The sequence below is a fragment of the Equus quagga genome, chromosome 1 (assembly GCF_021613505.1).
Source record: "Equus quagga isolate Etosha38 chromosome 1, UCLA_HA_Equagga_1.0, whole genome shotgun sequence".
Classification (NCBI taxonomy): Eukaryota; Metazoa; Chordata; class Mammalia; order Perissodactyla; family Equidae; genus Equus; species Equus quagga.
In genome coordinates this window covers 19173848-19191120 of record NC_060267.1, presented here as the reverse complement: position 1 = coordinate 19191120, position 17273 = coordinate 19173848, and the positions used below count along the sequence as shown (strand labels likewise).

At 39.4% G+C, this 17273-nt stretch overlaps 2 protein-coding genes across 4 annotated transcripts in view; one reads left to right on the top strand and one right to left on the bottom strand.

Annotated features, from left to right (window-relative positions):
• CCNT1 (cyclin T1) overlaps positions 1-2708 on the bottom strand; it is a 28942-nt gene extending 26234 nt beyond the window's left edge. Inside the window, exons 1-2 of the mRNA XM_046668012.1 lie at positions 2448-2708; positions 639-720 (exon numbers count right to left, since the gene is read on the bottom strand). Of these exons, the coding sequence (XP_046523968.1) occupies positions 639-720; positions 2448-2608 (243 nt within the window). The 5' untranslated portion in view covers positions 2609-2708. The remainder of the gene's footprint in view (positions 1-638; positions 721-2447) is intronic.
• A 172-nt stretch (positions 2709-2880) lies between these two features.
• Positions 2881-17273, top strand: part of TEX49 (testis expressed 49) — a 30469-nt gene continuing 16076 nt past the window's right edge. The window contains exons 1-2 of one of the 3 annotated variants that reach the window (XM_046655832.1): positions 2881-3100; positions 6026-6270. In XM_046655832.1, the coding sequence (XP_046511788.1) occupies positions 6228-6270 (43 nt within the window). In that variant the 5' untranslated portion in view covers positions 2881-3100; positions 6026-6227. The other 2 variants (XM_046655842.1, XM_046655853.1) reach the window with 2 other exon arrangements.

The window sequence follows — 17273 nt, the reverse complement described above, 5'->3', positions numbered from 1 at the left end:
TAAACAAAGATAGTCTTACCTGCAAATGGGATATCACTATGCACCCGCTTCCAAGTCATTTACAATAATGTTAAATAGGACCATTTCAGCTAGCAAAACTGAAAATAGCACTATTTACAATTCTGTCCAGAAAAAAAAAAATCCCTTTATTACTATTATTTTACTTTTCCTGTCTTAAAAGTCATCCCCTAGTCATCACATAATGTACCTTCCCCCTCCAACCAGTCATTGATTGGAATTTTATCAAAGGCTTTTAGAAATTCTAAATAACTTACATTCACTTGTGTTCCTGTGACCATATTATTTAGCGCTTCAAAAATAACAGTTAAATTAGGCATGGTTTTCTCTTTAATGCTAGTCTCCCAGCCCAAAAAAGTTTAATGTTCAATAATCTATTTCTTTATTAGAGAATCTACCTAATCTAAGGATGCACTAAACCCACCAAACAATTAGCTAGACAATTGACAGGAAAACTGGAAGGCTGGATTCAGAACAGCAGTGTAACACACAATGAAAGAGATCAACCCCAAATTCTAAACTTCAAACTCCAGTTCAGCAGTAAAGATTAAAACCACAAACAAAATATAAAGTTGGAATCAATCACAAAAGGAATACACTATATAAAAAATTATACTTACATTTCGATGGAACTGTGTAAAGGACTGAATCATGTAGAATCGATGCATGTATACGATAGCAGTGTTGATAGTCAATTGTGAGCTAAAATATTCAAGTTAAGGACCCAAAACAGCAGGCACCACAATTTCCCAAACCTCCCTACCACCTCTGTGTCCTCCCAAAAGGACCATGCAGCCAAGTACAGTAGATGCTCCTAAAAGAAAATCATACCTACCTCTCCAAATTAAAGAACAAGCCTGTTTTCTTTCACCAAATTATTAACCACCAATTGACACTTAGCACAATGCCTTACACCTAACAGATATTCAATATAAACTTGCTGAATTAATAATCAAGCTTCTCAGCATGTGCGGATCAAGGCAGAATATAAACCAAACTATGTAAGACCTAAACCGTCACGTGCTTACTGAAAATCCTGCAGTGGTGATCCATTAGCTCAGGATCTCTCTCCACGTGTTTTAAAATGACCTCCCTGATCCAGCCCCTATGTATGTCTCCACTATCTCACTGTCTAAACTCCAGTAATTAACTTTTCAGTTCCACTTCTCTTTGGCAACCGAGCCTTCTCATTTGGTGATCCCTGGGACCAGAAACACTGTGGAATGATTTGCTGTTCATTCCCTGAAAAGAAAAACTTTTAAATGCCTTACTTCTGAAGACCTGAGAAGACACCGTCGGGTATACAGAGATGAGAGAGTCCCATGATGGCAACAATCTTAACAACATACATAAAAAGAAGAGGGCTAAGGTGCCAGGAACAGAATTTCAAACAAAAAGTTTAACTCAGCACTGAGTGGAGACTTAGGAAACAAACTGGATATCTACGATAAAGAGGACACCTCTTTTGAGGTGAGCCTAACCTTAAGACACAAATATTAGCGCCAGCAACACATTTAAAGAGAAGTTGCACCCAAGAATAATTTTTCACTTAGAGAATGAAAAGCACTTGAAAACTGCATTAGCTTTCTTTGCTACAAAATGAGTATATTTTCTGACAAATAAAAATACTTACGGGGAAAAAAAATCACTAAATTACCTCATCTTTGAAATGAGAAAAAAGAAAAGACATCAGCACTCTGAGTAACTTAAAAACCCATTATTTTGTAAACGGTTTTTTAAAACATTAGATTCGTAGGTCTATAACCCCTACAAATCTAATCTGACATCCTTCCTTCCTCTGAAATTCTATAAAACTCTAAGAGTAGCTACTATTTGAATATCTGAAGGTCACGCATCATGATGGGCACAAAAATCAAACTGAAGAGGTATCACTTCATTTTACAGACGAGAAAACCAAGAATTTGACAGCTTTCTTAAACAGCTAGTAAGTGGGAGGAACGGACTTTGAAGCAAAGCTGGGGCATTAACTCTAGGCCACCTTCAGGTACTGAATTTCTCAAAACTCTCTTTACACGCTAAGTTCAAAAGGCAGCCATCAACCGTGAAACCTCCACCAGACCCCTAGGGCACAGCGGAAAAGCAGAATCTCAAAATCATCAGAGCAGGAAATGAGAACACACCGAAAAGTAACCAGGAAGCGCTGGTTAAAATACAAAGCCGGGAAGGATACGAATTCCCAGCAAGGCTGGCGGCCCGAGCGAGCGAGCGAGCGAGCGGGAAATTAACTCCGCCTCGCTTCCCCCGCGCGAACGCTGAACATCAGACCGCCCCACCGTAAGCTCTCCCACCCAGACATCCAGCCCCTGCCCATCCTCTTCCCGCTTCCGTCCTGACGGAGCCTTGAGGCCTGGACGCCCGAGCAAGGCGGGACTGACTCCTAAGGCCACAGGCCTAGGCCGCAAGGATACACGTTAAGACGCTGCCCCATGTCCTGGAGCAGATTGGCCGCCTGCTGGCGATAAGAAAGTTCTTTATCTGGGTCCAGGCCAAAACGACGAGATGGACTATTTTCCAGCTGTTCTCGAGTAAAATACCACCGTTTGTTGTTGTTCTTCCTCTCTCCCTCCATAGTGCTTCAACTAGAAGGCAGCGGCGAAGGCTGCAAGCACTTCCCAGCGTCACCTAAGCGGCGACACACATCCGCTGTGCGGGGGCAACTGCGACGTGACGGACTTCCGTTAGAGGTGGACGGCTAGGTTGTGACACGCTTCCGCAGAGGAGGGCTAGTTAAAAAGGCTACTTCCGGAATGGACCACGCGGCAACCCGTAGCCGAGTTAACAGCCAGTAGGCGACTAGGAAAGACCCTGGGTCTAGGAGGCAGGCGCCAGTCACGTGACCGTTGGGAGGTCGTGCGGGGGTTCGGAATTTTCGTTCAAAACCTCGTCTCCTCCCGCGAGAGCTGGGTGGAGCACTGGCGCCCGGGGCGAGGGCGCGAGACAGCAGTTGTGGAGGCGTGAGGCGCCCGCCCTCGCGCCGCTCCGCGGCTCCTCGGAGAACTTCGTTTGTGGCGGAGGTGGCGATATAAAATGGGGCAGCTGGAGAACTTGACAGAGAAAATAGGTGAGATTGTCAAAAACTGAAAAAAGTGATCAGAGAGAGTGGCCCTATCGTATATCGTAACATAAAGCAAATAGAGGCGCTTACATTGTTGGTAGTAGTGTCGATGAACCGTTTGAAAACCCGCTTTGCGATTATGTAGCCGAAGCCTTGAAAACGTTCCTACGCCTCGCCACAGTGATCCAACTTAAAGGAACAAAATGAAATTAATAGTAGTAATTTAGTGCTTACTGTGTCCCAGGCATAATACTCACTGTTAAATACACTATTTCGTTTAATCGGCACAATCCCAAAAGGTAGTAACAGTTTAATCTACGTTTCGCCAGCGGTGAACTAACACTCCTTCGATGTGGAAAGCTTCCATCGCCCCCCTGCGCAGGCACAAACTTGTAAGTTCCTGTCTTCTGTCAAGATGTAGCCAAGCTCCAACGCTTCATGGCTGTTTGCTCTTGGGCAAGATGCTTAACCTCTCTGTGCCTCTTGTATAAATGTAAAGGATAATAGTACCTACGTTTTACGTTGTGAAGGATCAAATGAAGTTTAATTAAAAGCATTTATAATAGTACTTGGCGCATAGAAAACATTTAGTAGATGTTATCGTGGTATTATTACATTGTATTGAAATCGAGGGCAAGGACAAGCCGCCTTCAGTTTGGTATCCCCAGCAGCTGCCTATTACGGTCCTGGCTCTAGTAGTCAATAAATGTCAAATAAATGCTCACACACCCTACAATAAAGAAACGGAGGCTTAGAGAAATTTAAGTAGATTTTAAAATCAAGTCTAATTCCGTTGTTCTTTCCATTCTAGCAGACTGTTCTTGCTTTTCTGGAACACTCAATGTACCCTGATTAAATTTGGGTAATATTAGAATCTTTTGTCTCTTATAATATTTTGAGTCTTGTCATTTCTAGACATGGCTGCTCCCACTCAGTAAATTTGATTTTAATTCATCTTCAGAAGTCTTTCCTTCCATTTCAGGCCCTCCTCTGCCATGTACTGCTTACAGTCAGCATTAGCTCCATTTACTCCAGAAAAGTTGAGGTTCAGGAAAATTTAAATTACTTACCTGAGGTTATAACATTAAAAAAAAAATTTAAACAAAATTTTAAACTTCTTCCATTACAGACTTCTGTCTTTTAATGGAATAAGCACTTTTTCGGTTATGTAGTCATGTATGTTGTCTTTTAAACAGCCAAAATTCTCTCTCTTAGATCCTCTTGCCTATCTCTGACTTGTGTTTGGTTCTCGACTTAATCTCTTGGATTGATGATTCCATTTTTGAATTTGCTTTCCTGGCTGAGTATACCAGTCTTCCAAGAAAAAGTTGTGGTGTCTGCCAGGCTTCAGGCGGCGCAGCTGTTGACCAATGGCTCGCTAGCCTGCCGTACAGAAGAGAGGGAGCTGTGTAAATCAGAGAAAGGAAATATTCTTTGACTGAAGATAAAATTATTTGAAAGTAGATGGCAGTGATCACATAATTGCTAAACATGAGTTTTTGAGTCAGGCCTGGATTCAAATCCTACCTATTCTTTTTTTTTTAGCCATCTTAACCATTTTTAAGTAAGGTCAACTATATTCACATTATTATACAGCAGGTCTCAACAACTTTTTCATTTTGCAAAACTGAAACTCTGTACCCAGTGAACAACTCCCCATTTCCCCTCCTCCCAGCCCTGACCACCCCCAAGCTACTTTCTACCTCCGTGAGTTTGACTACTTTAGATACTTCATGTAAGTGGAATCATACAGTATTTGTCATTCTGTGACTGGCTTATTTCACTTGGTATAATGTTCTCAAAATTCCCAGCTGTTCTTTTAACTGTCTGATCTTAAATGTCATCTCTGCATCCTGACAGAACACCATCTGGCACATAGTAGGTGTTCAGTACATTTTTATTGTCAAAATAATGTTAACTTTCAGATTCATTGCCCTTAAGGAACAATTAACAAAATCTTAAACCAGAGGAATTTTACTTTTTTAAAAATTTTAAATAGGACTCCATTTCCCGTAAATCACACCTATGAGGCTATTCTTCCTATTCACTAGACTAATCTTGTTCTGGGTAATCTTATTTCATGGTTTGATTTTGTCTTGCATTGTGCTCATGAATATCATATTTCAGTCATGTCAAACATTCTTACCATTTACTACTGTTAAAACAGTTTCTCCCCAACATTCATATAGTCTCCAAATTAAAATATGAAATGATGGTGTGCTATTTTTAACTATCAACAAGTCCATGTTCAGTGATGTCACATTGATAGCTTGAAATTGGCCATGGTATGTGTGTACTGGTAAATTATGAACAACTAGCTATCCAGTAAAACAATTGTATGGGTATGTAAACATACATACATTGTTATAAAATTTACTAATACAAAGGATGTGTAGCACACAATTTATAAAAAATAAAATATGAATCTTTATTGTAAATTTCTTATAGTCAACTGATTCTCACAGAATGCTTTCATTGAGTTTTGCCAAACTCTTGAATCAAGAACCAGCCTATGATTGCATTTAACAAAAGAGTATAGCTTTGATGGTTGACATTTTTATTTGCATTGAAAATGAAACAATGAGACTTATGTTGGAACTTCACCTATTTGTCAGTGACTTAAGCAACATCTTTGCTGAATTGGATAATAGTTTTTGAATACTGGAAGACTGTTTCAATTTCTTGTGCTATTGACAATGTAACGGCTACAGATGTGATACACTCTTAATCTACAACATTAACATTTTCTCTATCACTTTCTTAAGACTAGACAATCAGTAAAACAAATAAACCAAGCCTCTGTTTGTAGCATCTGCCAATCTCTGTAGTGTAAATTCTCCCACCATGGCCAATTTCAAGCTATCAATGTGACATCACTCATGAAATATGGAAGAGATGAACACCCTATCACATAGTATTTCTTCCATACAGATACAATAGACGGGACTTCTGTTTTCCAATCTGACATGTAAAGAACTTGGAAGTCATCACTCCTGTTCTCACAACAAAGAAAGAAGCGGAACAAACTGAAAGGCAACAACCTTTCTTAAATCCATCAGAGAACTGAGGTGACTGCAAACCACCACAAAAACTGGAGAGACAGGCGGAATCAGAACGGGCAGAACAGGGAATCATGGCTTACTGGGAGCAAAACCTATTACTGGAACCAGCAACTGGTAGGAGTACTTAAAGTGCAATTGACTAATTGCTGGAGACTGAACATAGACTAGATTGAACGATTCAAAAAAAAACTCCTGGGGCCTCAGGCTTAAGGGGTCTCCCCCATTTTCATGAGTTTTACCTCCAGGAGTCCCACAGGTCTTACTATGAAGATTGGAGAAAAATCCCCTCATCATTCCAGCAGGGAAAGGGAAAAAGTAGCTATTTTGAAATATACCCAGAGCATTCAGTTCTCCTTAACAAAGGCCTGTCCTCAAGAGAAACTACTTAAAAGAGCCTAATCAATATGGGAGAAGGAAAATAACCAACTCCAGCCTCTAGCCTTCTTGTTTCACCTGAAGGGGGAAAAAAGACAAGAAGCATTTGTGAAGGTCACAGTCCAGGGACACAACCTCACTAAAGGACTGAGACCTAATAGGATTATAGAACACTTCCCCTCCCCCAACTTGACCAGCACATCAGTAGGGCTCCTATGTAATAACAGGGGATTACAACTGAAAGAACTACAAACTCAGACCCTACTTAAAGAGTCTCTAGGGAAACCTAAAGTCAACAGAGGAGACAAATACAAGGACATTGGAGGAAATTTTAGCCTCTGACTCCTATTGCTATACCAAACAGGAAACACAGGCTAACTCCCAGCCAGATAAACATAAAACATTTTACCCAATATATTGTGTCTGACTTTCTACAAAAAAATTACAAGGCATGCTAAGAGGCAAAAAATACAGTCTAAAGAGACAAAGCAAGCATCAGAACCAGACTCATATATGGCAGAAATTTAATTATCAAACTGGGAATTTAAAATAACTATGATTAACATGCTAAGGACCCTAATGGAAAGAGTGGACAATATGCAAGAATAGATGAGTAATGTAAGCCGAGAGATGAAAACTCTAAGAATCAAAAGGAAGTGCTAGAAATCAAAAACACTGTGACAGAAATGAGGAATGCCTCTGATGGGCTTATCAGTACACTGGACACAACCAAGGAAAGAATCAGTGAGTTTGAAGATAGATCAGTAAAAATTTCCCAAACTGAAAAGCAAAGAGAAAAAATGAAAACAGCAGAACACAATATCCAGACACAATAGATGTAAATAACCTCATGAGCATAGATAATAGTAAAATGTAGCAAAATAATTAGGGAGACAGATGACTTTAGTATTTACTACTTTTATTTTTAATATAGTTTATTCACTTGTAAGTTTAGATAATTTTTAATAATGGCTTGTTTAACAACCAACTTGCAAATTTCTGGAAAATTTAACAAGCAGCTCTTGAAAGTCTGTAACTGGCTCACACTGCTGCTTGAAATAAAGACTCGTTGGAAGTACCATATTCAGATTTAAATACGGTTTCTTAAGGTTCCATTATATGCTGAATATGCTATGCTGAGTAAATTTGCCTACATTTTCTCACAATTCTCATAACTCATGAAGTAGATACTATTGCCCTTTGTTTAAATAAAACTGAGGCTTAATCTGTTCAAAGTCAGACACCTAGAAGATGGCAAAACTAAGATTTGAGCCCAGGTCACTGCTCTTTCTACTCACTGCCATCTGAAGCTTACAGTATAAATAAGACTAGGGCAAGAGAAAGGATAACTAGTACTTGATTCATCCATTTTCCTGAAGTTATTTAGCCCACTCCCGCTCCAGCTCCACTGTGAACCCATAAGTCCTGTGCCTCCTTAGACAAAGGGGGTGTCAGTCACAGTAATTCTTCAGGACATTACCATGGTTACCAAACAGTGCAGTGCTCCAACCTGGACTTTCTAGAAGAGGACAGGGAAGAGCTGAGATGGCCTTCTTTAACTTGTATCTATTGGGATATCAAAATTCCTTTCGGAACAAGAAGAAGGACACAACTGAAGAAACAAGTAAGGGAAATAAAGAGTAGAGCGTTAGGAGGCCACTTCTTAGCCATTTCTTTTCCTGCCTTTGGTTGGAGATTTATCTGCCAAGATTAACAATTAGACTAGTTAAAATTATGGAGCACGGAGAGTATCCATTCGTTAATGTCATTTAATATCCTTATTATGACACCCAGTTGATTCAACTGAATAACTGTATTCTTAACTCATTTGCTCATTTAGTCAACGTTTGTTAAGCACCAGCTATGTGCCAGGCTTTATGTTGGTGACTGGGGTTACAAAGATGGATAGAGTAAGACCTCTGCCATAAAGTGGCTGGCTATCAGGTGAAGATAAGTATGCAGACAAAAAAGCTGGAATATAGTATATGATTAAGTTAAATATGGAATGCTGTGGAACCACAAAAGAGGAAGTACCTGATACTATTGGATTTGGAATGAGAATGAGGATCCTTTAGAAAAGACAGGATATGCTTCCAGAACTGAGTGTTAAAGGATGATTGGAGTTGATCAAGTAGACAAGAAGGGAATATAGCACAGACAAAGGAAAAGAGACTTGAGAGAGACCCATATTAAGTGAAAGCCAAGTCCTTGGGTACAGATAAAGAGTAAAGTAGACAGGTACTGAGAAGCAGGCCTTGAAAACTAGACAGGGTCCAGATAATTGAGGATGCTGTGAGCCATGCTAGGAATTTTAACCTTACGGGGAGCCGCTGAAGGAGTTTTAGTAGGCAGTGAGTAAATATCAGATCTGTGTTATATCCAGAGTACCTAGCAGTGCCTCATGTACAATAGAGGTTTAATAAATATTTAGGATGAATGAATGAATAAATGATATTGAATGACTAACTCTAAAACAGGAAGTTACACGGGACGCTTTGCAAGGGATGTGACAATTGATTAAGGTCTTAAAAGATGAATTGTTTGAAAGTACAGAAATGAAGGAGAAAGAGTATTCCAGGCAGAATGGAGAACACGTGAAGGAAATTAAGTGTAGGCAGGTACTGAAGCAGAAGTTGTATTGGGGTAAAGGGAGGGAGTAACTGAGAAAGTATAAAGCACAAAGTTAGGATTGTAAAGCACTGATCTTGTATAAGCCTCCGTTCTGTCCTCTTTCTAATTCCATCAAAGAAGCTCTGTTTTACATATCCTGCTTCTAGGGTCCCACTGATGGACCCTCAAAATCCCTTAATAGCCCTACACCAGCCCTCCCCTGCTTACTCCCCCCAAGCTGAGTCCCAGCATTATGCCATGGTGCTGCTATTGTCCCCAAATACGGAGCTCTTCGCCCTCTCTCAGAGAAACACACTTGGCCTACCCCACAAATTTCCCTTGTTCCAGGCTAAGAATAGGCCTCTCCTAGCTGCTCCAACCCTGCCTGATTTCTCACCATGAGGGAACTGAGCACCAAGCTTGGGGTTCTCCTACCCATTTAGCTACTTAAACACTAGTAAACAAGACACTAATCCAAAGAGGCCTGGCTCTTGTTTCTGAATAATTTTGTAGGCTAGGCAGAGAGAATGATTTCACTTCGTAAAAACTGGAGTCCCCTATGGGATGACAGGGAAGTATCCTGACAGCATCTGCTAACTCATTTTTCCATCCCAAGGCAGACTATAAGAGGAAGGAGGCTTGGCCAAACTGTCGGCCTAAAATGTAAGGTTAGAGGGAGGACTGGACATCAAATTTGCCACCCCTGCTCCCCTGCCTGCTTCCCCCTCCCCTCTCAATTTTACACCCTCTGGCCACCTCTCAAGATTTGAACAGAGGAAGTCTACTTGCTAACTTCTAATTAATCTCTCATTTTGTTGGCTCAAGCACTTAATAATAAACTATTTATTTATATGTACATTGTGCTAAGCACTCTACATGCATGATTCCATTTAATCCTCTCAACATTCCTGTGAAGTAGGTATTCCTATTTTCTTTTTACCAATAAGGAAACTGAGGCTCCAAGAGGTTAACTTATTTACCCAAGGTCACAGTGATAGAGCCAGAATTTGATTCCAAATTTTCAGACACCTATGCTTGTGCTCATTTTTTTAAAGTTATTTATGGGGACAAATTGCACAGGTCTTTTGCTGTGAGCAGGCCACTGTACAATTGGTCAGCCTTTCTAAGAAAATCTGTCAACCCCTAAACCCTGGGTTCAAATGTCAGGTGGGCTTTGCATAGAGTTATTCACCATTCCGCAACAGGTATTTCTCAAGATTGCCAGGAGCCCACCATTCACTGGAACTGAATGGTAACTTTTTGCTCAGCTAATGGCTAGAATTGTTGACTTAGGAACTGCTTTATGGAGTCAGTACCTTCTAACCTTCTCCCGTCTGCCTCAGGCAACTTCCCAAGAGCGGTACAACACTTTAGAAGTCTAGAGTAGTGGTCTACAAGCACAGGAAAGAGTAACTGGTTCCTTCTGATCTCTCTTTTTTTCCCTCTCTGATACACACACACAGAGACATCGCAGAATCATCATTATATAGTCCAACTGTTATATGCAGAAACCAAAACAATCATTTGATTTGTTTTCTGTGCTTAAAACTGGAGTTATTGGTGAAAACTCAGTGCTAGGAGTCTATCCACATCTTATTTCTCCGAAGAAAACTAGGAAGTTTCACTTCTGGGACAAGAATTTAGTGAAATCACCATTTGACAAGGCAACAAGTTACCACTGGTCCCATCCTTCCAGGAGGGATCTTGAACTGAATTTGGCCTGTCTGACCCTGCAGTGTGGCTCACCTAATCAACACCCATAAACTCCTAACCACTAAGTACAGGTCCCTGGTATAAACCTGCCACCAGTCATCCAGCTACAATTAATAAGTAGTGTATAATCAAAGTAGAATGTAATTACAATAGAATCTCTCTTATCGGACAAATAGTTGGTCAGTTAATTTAACAAAAGTTTGCATGGTAAATTGGAGAATCAAAAGATACATACCTTATCCATTTTAGTTTCTCTTAATATGTATAACTATAGGTTCACTAGTTTTTTTGATATAGTGCCAGTTCCTTTTCTTTGAAAATATGTCTATTGGGGCTGGCCTGGTGGCATAGTGGTTAAGTAGGCATGCTCCACTTCGGTAGCCTGGCCTTCACAAGTTCAGATCCTGGGTGCAGACCTGTGCACTGTTCATCAAGCCATGCTGTGGCATCGTCCCACATACAAAATAGAGGACGATGGGCACAGATGTTAGCTCAGGGCCAATATTCCTCAGCAAAAAAAAAAAGGAGAAGAAAGAAAGAAAAATGTGTCTATTGATGAGGACCGTGCCTTTTTTTCACCCTCAGTTCTTCAGCTACAATTTCCATTTGGATTTATTTAAAGTGGAGTCAGGCATTTGCAAAGCAAACTTATTTTTTTATGAGTTTTATGATTTTCCTCAATCTTTTAATCTTCCTCATTCCTAATCAACCGATATATTTAAAAATTATCTTTTAATTCTTTTTCAAAGTAATACTAAACATAAAGAATAGTGCTAAAAAGGCTTATAATGAAAAAATGAGTCCCTTGCCTCAGCCCTCTCACCTCCACTCTCCAGGGACGATCATTTTCAACTATTTTAGTTGTTTCTTTTGGCACTTGCCTTCCTACTTCTAAAGAAAATGTTTATATGCTATGTATTGACTTATTCATTTGTGGTTATTATATATTGCCTTCCTGTTATGACAGTTGAGAATTTAGCTTTCTTATACCACACCCTGTGCTTCCCCTCTCCCACTCTAGTTTTTCCAGGATAGTTATATCACAGTTTTAGGTTTCTGGTAGGCAAAATTCTAAGGATGACCCTCAGTGAACCTTGCCCTTGTATAGTCTCCTCCCCTTTGAGTGTAGGTGGAACTTCTGAATATGGCAGATAACACTCTGGTGATTGTTACTTTATATAGAGAAAGGGAGATTATCCGAATGGACCTAATCTAATCACACAAGCCCTTTAAAAGCAGAGTGTTTTCTCCAGCTAACAGCAAAAGAAGAATTCAGAGATTAGAAGCATGAGCAGGATTTGGCACATCATTGCTGGCTTTAAAAATGGAAGGAGGCACATGCCAAGGAACATGGGTGGCATTTAGGAGCTGACTGGCCTAGCTGACAGCCAGCAAGGCCTCAGTCCTATAACCACAAGAAACTGAATTCTGCCAACAACCTGAATGAGCTTGAAAATGGATTCTTCTCTCAAGCCTCCAAATAAGACCCCAGCGCAGCCAGCACCTTGATCTCAGCCTTGTGAGAATTAGTCGAGTCTGCCCAGACTTCTGACTTACAGAACTGTGAGATAATAAATGGATGTCGTTTGAAGCCACTAAATTTGTGATCATTTGTGATGCAGCAATAGAATGCTAATACAAGTTTAAATCCATATATATTTTTTAAAGATTTTATTTTTCATTTCTCCCCAAAGCCCCCCATTACATAGTTGTATATTTTTAGTTGTGGGTCCTTCTAGTTGTGGCACGTGGGACACCGCCTCAGCATGGCTTGATGAGCGGTGCCATGTCCTCGCCCGGGATCCCAACCAGCGAAACCCTGGGCTGCCGAAGCGGAGAGTGCAAACTAAATGAGTAGTCGTATGGTCTTACAAATATGTAAAAATTTTTTGCTAGAGTTAAGAATTGCCACTGTATTTTCATTTGCTTGGTTGTCCAAGTAACTATTGTTACTTTTTTTCCCAGATACTTTGACAGCTCTGTCAAATGCCCAATGATATTTTTTCCAAACACTCAAAACACAAATCTGTCAACTTCACTTTTTCCCAAACTGCCTCTCTCTTACTCCAGTCTGGTGCATTGCTCTTGTCCTGGAACTTGCTTTTGCCTCTCTCTAAGGTTTTATTGCCTGTTTCCTGGATCCCATGTTTTCTTTCTTGGTTTACTGTCTCCCCTACCTGAAATATATCCTAGAATAGCTTCCTAAGAATGTGTAGGAGGTATATTTTTGAATCCAGAATGGTTTTATTCTACCCTCATACTTAATTGTCAGTTTTTCCAGATATGAAATGCTAGGTTTAAAATTACTTTCTGAGAATTTCAAAGGTATGTCTTTATTATCCTCTAGTTTCCAGTTGGACTCCTTTGTGAGTGACTTATTTCTCTCTGGAAGCTTTTAATTTTCTTTTTGTTCCTTAGTGTTCTGAAATTTTGTAATGATGGAACTTGCTGTAGGTCTTTTTTCATTCATTGTGATAGATACTTCATGAGCTTTTTCAATCTGGAAATTTGCACCCTTCATTTCTGAGAAATTTTCTCTTATTATTTCTTAATTTATTCTCCACTTCCATTTGTCAGCTATAAAACCTCCTGAACTGATCCTGTAACTTCTTAATCTTTCTCTGTATTTTCTTTGGGTTTTTAAAAATTTCCTCTTTGGGAGATTCCTCAATTTTATGTTCCAGCCTTCTGTGTTAATTATCTATTGCTGTGTAACAAATTACGCTAAGACAGAAAGACTTAAAACAACAAACATTTATTACCTCGCAGTTTCTGTGAATCAGGGATACAGGAGCAGCTCAGTATGTGGTTCTGGCTCAGGGTTTCTCATGTGATTGCGGACAGGATGTCAGCAGGTGCTGCGTTCATCTTATGGCTGAAGGCCTCAGTTCCCTCTGACTGTTGACAAGACATCGCAGTTTCTCACCATTCTCACCACCTATCCACAAGCTGCTTGAGTGTTCTCACATGGCAGCTAACTTTCCTCAGAGCAGGTGATCTGAGAGAGAGAGAGAAGGAAGCCACAGTCACTTTTTATGACCTAGTCTGAGAGGTGACTGTCACTTCCACCTTATTCTATTAGAAGAGAGAAAGTAAATCCAACCAACACTCAAGGGGAGGGAAATAGCTCTACTTCTTAAAGGAAGGAATATCAAAGAAGTTGTGGACATATGTGAAAACTACCACACCTTTGTATGAGAACGTTTTATTTTGGTTACTATGTTGTTTATTTCCAAGGGCCATTTTTGATGCTCTAGTTTTCCTTTTCCATATCTTCTCTCTTTTCTTCATGGATATTATACTTTATTTGAGTTCTCTTCTGTTCCGTGCCTTAGCTCTGTTTCCTCTAGGCCCTTTTTCCTATGAGTTTATTTTAGTCTCTATTTTTCTCATTGATGATTATCATTAAATAACTGATGATCCCTCGCTCTCTATTATAATTTAAGAATGAGGAAACTAACAAGCTGACTGGGAGCTTATTGGGGGAGTTGTCCATTGTGGGCTTCACTGGGAGCTTTCCTCTGAATCTCTGTAGTTTCTCCAGGGAAGAACCCTGTATTGCTTTTATGGGGATTGGTTGTCTGCTTGTCTGCTAGCATACTGGGACTGGGACAGGAGAAGAGGGTATAGAGAGTCTTAGAGGATCTATATTTTCACTTAATCATCAGATTTTTAGTCGTACACCATATACCAGCCCTCACAGCAGGATTCACTGCAATGTCTCTTAGATTTAGTTCCTCCAAAGAAATCTTTTGCTTTTTTTCCAGTTTTATTGAGATATAATTGACATAAAACATTGTGTAAGTTTAAGGTGTACAGCATGTTGATTTGATACATTTACATATTGCAAAATGATTACCACCTTTGCATTAGTTAGCACCTCCATCATGTCATGGAATTACCATCTCTTTTTTGTGGTAAGAACATTTAAGACCTACTCTCTGAGCACCTTTGAGGTATATAATACAGTATTATTAACTATAATCATCATGCTGTACATTAGATCCCAGAATTTATTCATCTTATAACTTGAAGTCTGTACACTTTAACCAACACCTCCTCATTTCCCCCACCCCGAGCCCCTGATAATCACCATTCTACTCTCTGTTTCTATTAGTTCAGCTTTCTCAGATTCCACGTATAAGTGAGATCACACAGTATTTGTCTTTCTCTGTCTGACTTATCTCACTTAGCATAATGCCCTCAAGGTCCATCCATATTGTTGCAAGTCACAGGATTTCCTTCTTTCTCATGGCTGAATAATATTCTATTGTATATACGTACCACATCTTCTTTATCTATTCATCCATTGATGGACGCTTGGGTTTCCATATCTTGGCAATTGTGAATAATGCTGCAATGAACAGGAGAGTGAAGATATCTCTTCAAGATCCTGTTTTCATTTCCTTTGGCTGTATACTAGAAGTGGGATTGCTGGACAGAAATCTGTCTTCTCTTTGTTGATGCAGGGTGCTTTGCCTGGTTGTACCACTTGCTCCATAGACTGAGTTTCAGTGACCACTTTACTGTTCTCAAACCTGTTCTTTACTCCTACCTTCTGTGGTACCTGTTACATTCTAAGGTTTGAGCCTCTCAGGTGAATTAGCTCAATTCTAGATGTATCCTCCACTACAGAAACTTAAGTTAAAACTTTCCCATTCTGGTAGATTAGTTACCATCCCTCTATCCACTTTCCATTGTCCAAAAGATAATTCCATTGAAATATATCATCTGCTATTGTCTCTTTGCTCTCTCTCTCTTTGCCTTTAAAGGTTAAAGCCATTATTGTTGTTGTTGTTATTTTGACGTCATTTTAGCAAATTTGAGAGGAAAGGGAAATAAACTTATATGATCAGTTAATCATTTTTAAAACTTTTTTTGTGATATAATTTCAAAATTATAGAAAAGTTATAAGATTAGGACAAAGAACTTCCCTATACCTTTTACCCATATTAGCAATTGTTAATATTTGGCCACATTTGCTTTCTCTCTCTCTCCATGTATATATAATTTATATATATAAATATTTTTTCTCAGCTAGTTGAGAATAAGTTGCTCATATTTTATCTCTTTACCTCCAAATATTCGTTTGTATTTCCTAATAATAACATTTTCTTAGATAACAACCCACAGTATAGGTATCAAACTCAGCAAATTTTAACACTGATACAATGCTATTATCTAATTATATATAGTCTATATTCCTATTTTGCCAATTGTCCCATTAATGTCCTTTAGAGTAAAATTTTTCCATCTATGATCAGCTTAAGGAAGAAACATTGCATTTAGTTGGCATGCCTCATTAGTCTCCTTTAATCTGGAAGAATTCCTCTGCTCCTTTGTGTTTCTTGACATTCACCTTTTTAAATAGTACAGGCAAGACATTTTGTAGAATTTTTCTGAATTTGGGTTTGTCTGATGTTTCTCATGATGAGATTATTATTGGAATATTTTAGCAGGAATGAGCAACATTATGTCTTAGGTACGTAACATCAGGAAGCTCATGATGTCTATTTGTCCCATTATTGGTGAGATTAACTTGGACCATTTGATTAAGGTGGGATTTGCCAGTTTTCTCCACTGTCAATCTATTTTATCTTTTTGTAAACAGTAAGATACTTTGAAAAAATGTAAATACACTCTATTCTTTTTTGTGTGTGTCTGTGAGGAAGATTGGCCCTGAGCTAACATCCATGCCACTCTTCCTGTATTTTGTATGTGGGATGCCACCACCGCATAGCTTGACGAACAGTGTATAGGTCCATGCCTGGGATCCGGACCTAGGAACCCCAGGCTGCCGAAGTGGAGTGCACCAACTTAACCACTACACCACCAGGCTAGCCCCAAATATACTATTCTTCATCAACATTTCACCCACTAGTTTTAGCATCTATTGATGGTTCACTGTGCATCAATTATTTCTATGATTGTTGCAAAATAGTAATTTTCTAGCTCAAGTCCATTTTAAGTCAAAGTTTACAATTTAAGTTTTATTGGGTTTTTCCAAAACGTTCATCTTAGCTTTTATACAAACCACTGATCTTTTTTGTTTTTTTCCTTCTTCTTCTCTCCAAAACCCCCCAGTACATAGTTGTATATTCTAGTTGTAGGTCCTGCTGATTGTGCTATGTGGGACACTGCCTCAGCATGGCCTGATGAGCGGTGCCATGTCCACGCCCAGGATCCGAACAAGGCAAAACCCTGGGCTGCTGAAGCAGAGCATGTGAACCCAACCACTCGGCCACGGGGTTGGCCTCCACTGATCTTTTTCTAAAAACACATATTACATTAGTTTAAATAATATTCCATTAAATTACAAAATTGCAATCACAAAGTAAAACCAGCATAAATTGTTTGGAGAAAAAAAACACGACTCTTGGTAAGCATACAGTTCAACTTGGGGCAGAAGTATGCAGATA